Genomic DNA, 6,000 nt, shown 5'->3' with positions numbered 1-6,000 from the left:
ATCATCCTAACTCCCTGCTCAGATTCCATGCCTAACCCGTCAAAACAACGTAAAAATACATGCCCTGCATGTTGCGAAGTGAAGCTGACATCTTCTTGTATACGGTTTTACTTAACTCAAAGAATACGTCATTCTATTGATATCTATGACCTATAGAGTTCGAGACTGTTATATGCCTGGGCACCAAACAACCAAAAAAAAGTATATACGTTCAGATTGGGCCATTGGTGAACGAGCACTGAAGTTGTTGAAAAAAAAAACCATCCCAGAACCAAGCTGGGATTGTAAACTTTCTGGAAAACAACTACTGAATACTATCTCAAATGGATGTTCAGTGAAAAATAACAAAAATTAAATGGAGTGGCTTTAGGTGTACTCCGCTAAGGCCTTTGGTGTTGTTGCAATTCAAAATGTAGAGTTTTCCTTTTACCTAACTCGGCCATGATTCTTACACAAGATAGTGTTTGTTCATAAGAATAGAGTTAAATTCACGTGAGCAAACGACTAGTAATCTTTTTACTCACTTTGAAATCAATCAGTGGTCTTCTCCCTATGAACCTGTCGATCAGCTGCCTTTCAATAGCGTACCAGTTGTACTGGACCAATGTTCCCTTGCCCACCTCTATTGAGTAGTTACACTGAGCTAAGATGAGAGGCAGGAGGTCTCTCTCTGTGTCATACGAAATCAGCTGAGATGTGGTAACGTCTTGCAGCTGTATATGAGGGAGGTCCCTGAGATGGTTCGATTAATTGGAAAAAGATATTAGCCAACAGCCCTTACGCCCACTCACAACACAGCTGCATTAGGAAAGCACTTATTTCCATCATTAGCTTCACAAGGGACGAACACCGTGTCTGGTGTGTAGGTGGACCGAGAACTCTTTTGCATGGCATATAACCTATTAGGGTAGCGCCCAGCGCAACAAGCGCTGTACGGATTTCTTCATGAATTAGTTCCCGTGCAATAGCCCACTTTCGATATATTAAAATTCAATCCTAAAGAAAAGGCATCATCTCGAGGTTCGGGGAATAAACTCATACATATCCTTATATTTATTCCCCAGGGCCTCGAGATGATGTCTTTTGTTTAGGACTGAATTTTAATATATCGAAAGTGGGCTATTCTTCAGTAGAATGGGTACTGACTAATCGCTGTGACTACAAGTGTGGAATCATTGAACAGAAAGTACGTGATAACCATAACCAAACCAAAATACATAATGTTTTATGCTAAAAAGCGAACGTTGTAACTCTGTAATGTCCATGCAAAGTAACATGAATAGAATTAGTCAAGGTATTAGAGATGGAAAGAAAACAGGAATTAGCAGTGCTCTGAATCAATAAATCTGACCAAACACACTTGTACCATCAATTCATGCATGGTACGGAGTGTAGCACAGATACAGGCATGAGTGAATGTTTGATAGGTGTTTCTTCACACTTACTTCACTTCTCCACCAACCAAATTCTGATATCGCTCGTTGAATTCGTTGTGAACCGTGGTGAGGTAGAATACCAGGGCCATTGAGCAGATACCCATCCCAGACGTACTGGGTAGCAACAAAGCCAGAGGGCGCGAGTTATCCATGGAATCTGACACAAGTCGCTTGGGGGACGAAGACGCCCTGATTGAATAAAGGAAAGTTAAGTACGGCAACAGTACAATGGGACCTCGATTTAACAGACGTGCATACTACGATTTAACGAAAGTCTTTTTCGCACATGTATGTGGCTCGGAAGGGGACCCCGATACAACGAAACCGCGTTATAATAAACCAGATCTCAACGTTTTGGCACTTCGTTTAAGAGAGAGATTCCAATGACATAAGGTTGATATAATCTGTGCCAACCAGTTGCTAATACACTCGGTGACTCTTCGAACACATTGAAATACAGTTGCAAATCAGGATAATTAAGAATGTATTTGACTGAGGTTCTGCGATGGAACACCTTTCTAATGGTCGTTTATCAAAATTCTCAGCGTTTTTGGTCGAGTGCTCCTTTCCAACTATCCTCGAGTTATCATCGACAACAGGAAAAAAAACACCTCCTTGCATTTAAGACATAAGCGTCAAATTAAAGCATACCTCGCTGGTCAAGACTTTGTCGCACATGATTCCACGCTTTGTTGAAACTCGCTATCAGAAAAGTGAGTTCATCTTTCGCCGATTCTGTAAATAGAAACACAGAAAAAAGGTTAATTCAAGTAACACCATCTGCTTCTAAAGGCTTAAATGCTCTCGAAGGACTGACATCGTTTTGTTGGCATGTAAGGATTATCCGGGGATGATAAGAGCCAATACAAAGAAATGGTGTTAATATTATATAGGGGACCTAGAGTCCTATTGTATTATCACCTGCCCTTGGGCGAATCACAAAATAAATAAATAAATAAATAAATAAAATTTTTGGAATGAATTATTAGGGGCTTTGCCAATGATGACAGCGAGGGTCAAGAAACGCTGCTAAACAATACGTTTACGGGGCAACAATGACTTGGTTCGCTCTTCGGTGTGTTTTACGTTTCAGTACATTTTTTTGTCATCTTGAGAACGGAGTGAAATGAGTTCTTGGTCTTCGCTCACGAGATCAACTGCCGTGATTTCAAACTGATAGAAAAGAAGTTCCCGAATGTTTACTTCTGCACACAAACATGGACGATGTTACTTGGTTTATGGAAAGCAAAATGTATGGCGACCAAGACGTTTCGTAAAAACAAAGCATAAGCGAGTCTTGAAAACACCCTAAACAAATAAATCGTTTCCATCACAAAACTCTTTGCCTATTTCCAGAGGGTAAGGGGGGGGGGGGGGGGGGGGCCCGTGTATTCCCACATCTGTGATGAAGACGGACTTACTGGAAGGGATCTTTTTGAGAAAATCTCGTATCCTGATGTTCTCTGCCTCTGTTCTGTCGATTCGGCGATGAAATTTGTCCATGAGAAGACGTTGTAATTTCACAATATCAGGCAGGAAGCGAAGCGCACGAAGTTTGTGTTCCTAAAGGTGAAATCCAAAAGAGTAAAGTGACATGAATAGTGCTTGGTTTGCGTTTTATTTTCCCCTTTCTAAAATTGGTTTCAGTGAGATAATTATTTTGGAAAAGTTAGTTAGTTCTAAGTTCGATTATGGAAGAAAATTCTTTAAATTCTTCAAATTCTTCGCATTTTGAGTAACGCTGTTCTTCGAGAGCAATTTTCTGATTTACCCGCGTTCACACTGGCTGCCAAGAGTAAGATGCCTGGAAGGTGAAGAATAATGACTTTAACGGCCGACCAAAAAAATCGAAAACGGACTTTTTAAGCAAAGCAGCACTTGTATAACCTCTGGAGGCTGCGTCTGTGGTGGTTAGTTTACCTGTCGCAAAAACTCTGCTAACACTTTGTTCTTGTCAGCACCGGTGGAGAGAACTTCTTGCTGAAAGGTGTGTGAGAAGTGGTCTAGGGTGACTTGAGTCCGGTATCTCCATAGGGCTGGACAGGAGGGTGATATGCCGCTGGTGAGAGTATCCGGAGGGACATCCACTTCATAGAGCTGCCGCATCAAGGGATTATTGCCTAGAAAAAATTGCTCAAGTACAGAAGCATGAAGAAGCACGTTAATCGTTGTTTACGTAAGTAGAGAGCTTAAGCAACAACTTAGACAAGGGCGAAAACGCCACAAAAGGTTACTGAGCAAAAACAATAAGTTTTGCATTTTGATAGATTTCTTTGCAATTCCTTTCCTAAGAACAGCGAGAAATAACAGGTCAATTTGAATTGACGACGTGAGCACACGACGATAAATCCTCCATTTTTTTCTCTACATTTGCACGCCGTTGATGCTTGTTTGTTTGTAACACAATTTAGATCCGATTACTTGAAAGTTCGTCGAAGTTATATTTTCAGGTGAAGTTCTTGTAGCCTTTATCCTCGTTGTTTCTCCTAATTCTAATTGACTGATCTGCAAAAAGGCATAACCCATCACTGCAGATGTGCAAATGCGCGTGTGTTAATGTTAAAATATGAGACAAGGTGCAAGTGCTAAATAAATAAATAAATAAATAAATAAATAAATAAATAAATAATGATAAAAGAGTTCCGGAGTCAGTGCTTTTTTTAAACACGGCACCTGACACCGTTTGGAAAGCTTCCACTGACTGCTTTTTAATTACTCTGTTTGGTAAAGAGCTCCATTCTTTGATTGTACGTGCAATACAACTGTGTTGGTGTTTGTTTGTTTTGGCACTGACTTGAACGAATTTCTTAGGATGGAATTGCCTAGTACCCTGTCGCCTTTTATTTGATATGTAGGGTGGAAATCGTGTGACTGATAGGCCAGAAACTACTTTAACATCACTGTAAGTCGTGACACTTTCCTCTTTTTCTAGAGTGTTCTCAAATGATTTAGAATTTTCGTGACCGTTTAAGGAGTGGTGCTTTATTCCTTTTTAACAAAACGTGCCGCTCGTCTCTGCACACTCTTAATGTCAATGTCTCAATGTTTTGTAGGTTGCTTATTCTTTGTAACTGAGAAACTAAGGAAAGAGGTGTGAAGTCGACGGCCTAGCCTAATGGTTGCAGCGCCAGATTTGCATGCCGACGCTTTGGGTTCAAGTTCCGTTCGACTGGATTGCTCTAAAATCCTGGGACCGGTTGCTCGAAGCCCGGTTAGCGCAAACCGTTGGTTAAGAGGTATCAGAACCTATAGGTTTCCATGGTATTTAACGCCGGTTAGCGCTAACCATGCTTCGAAAAACCGGCCCCTGTTCACTTCGTAAATAGCTAACTGACCGTATTCTAGAAAACAGCCCGCCGAATTGACCAATCATAGCGCGTGTACTATCTGATAGTAACTATCTGCGTCCTTCTTCAAAAAGACTGCATCTCAGTTATTCTTCAATTCCGTGGACGAAGTTCTTAGGAACGTAATCATTTCACTACGTACTCTATAGTTTCGATGGTAACAGGAATTCTGTTCAAGGTCATCTTTCCGTTAGAGATGCAGTCTTGTGTAAAAAAGACACGAGCTTTTGAAACCTGTACAATAGTCAAACACGTTGAATATAACAGAGCAGGGCTGACGCAGTGCAAGAGCACTCGCCTTCCACCAATGTAGCCCGGGATCGATTCCCGGATTCGACGCCATATGTGGGTTTAGTTTCTCGGTTTTTCCCCGGGTACTCCAGCTTTCCCTTCTCCTCAAAAACCAACATTTGATTTTAACTTCAGTTAATTTGTAGTCTCCCCTGTATGTAGAGCACTCGTGGTCGGCTAAATAACCTTGAGACTTAATAATAAAGTTATTATTATTATTATTATTATTATTATTATTATTATTATTATTATTATTATTATTATTATTATTATTAGTTCACTTGACACCTCGTTCTTGGAATCGAAAATCTTATTTCGGTCTCAGGTGCAAGATTTCTTTTCGGTGCGATTAGATAAAACTCTTAGAAGCTGACAATTTGTCCTTTGATCATCTTTCGAGTTGAATGTAAAAATACCGCTTACCAAGTCGATTGTCCCCAACTAACAGCTCCAGACAATATTGAACACGTTCTTCGAGATTCTGAAACAAAGACGCCAAGACTATCAAACTCTCCAAATGCTTGCAAAAAAAATAAGAAAAGGAAAAGGAAAAAAAAAAGAGGAATAAGGGATATGTACCGTCATCGTGGGAGTCAGAACACTGGTGTTGAACGCTGTTTCCCAATCCCTCCGGGACGCCTTAGACGTTAGATCAGGTGCGACAACCATGGCTTGTCGTTCTGGAAAAATCGGAATTATTTTAAATGCAAACACTCAAAATGCAAAAAAATTATGATGACTAAAAAGAATCTAAGTGCTAGATCAGTGGGATTAGAATCCACGACCTTCCGAGATCTAGCTCGATGCCTTAACTCACTTAATTACTGAAGCCTGTGGCGAACGAGGAATATCTGTGTGGCAAGAACCCCATCACGCTGTCAGGTAGTCAAATCAACACAATTATGGCTCATAAATGCATTACACAG

At 40.5% G+C, this 6,000-nt stretch overlaps 1 protein-coding gene across 1 annotated transcript in view; it reads right to left on the bottom strand.

Annotated features, from left to right (window-relative positions):
* LOC138020831 (E3 ubiquitin-protein ligase rnf213-alpha-like) overlaps positions 1 to 6,000 on the bottom strand; it is a 500,094-nt gene that overhangs the window by 336,568 nt on the left and 157,526 nt on the right. Inside the window, 8 exon segments of the mRNA XM_068867751.1 lie at positions 525 to 732; positions 1,446 to 1,587; positions 1,590 to 1,625; positions 2,088 to 2,171; positions 2,858 to 2,999; positions 3,357 to 3,556; positions 5,498 to 5,555; positions 5,654 to 5,754. Coding sequence (XP_068723852.1) covers positions 525 to 732; positions 1,446 to 1,587; positions 1,590 to 1,625; positions 2,088 to 2,171; positions 2,858 to 2,999; positions 3,357 to 3,556; positions 5,498 to 5,555; positions 5,654 to 5,754 — 971 coding nt within the window.

Source organism: Montipora capricornis, chromosome 2 (genome assembly GCF_036669925.1).
Source record: "Montipora capricornis isolate CH-2021 chromosome 2, ASM3666992v2, whole genome shotgun sequence".
In the NCBI taxonomy this organism is placed as follows: domain Eukaryota; kingdom Metazoa; phylum Cnidaria; class Anthozoa; order Scleractinia; family Acroporidae; genus Montipora; species Montipora capricornis.
Note: the sequence above shows the minus strand (reverse complement) of the source record. Positions and strands in the feature narration are given on the sequence as shown.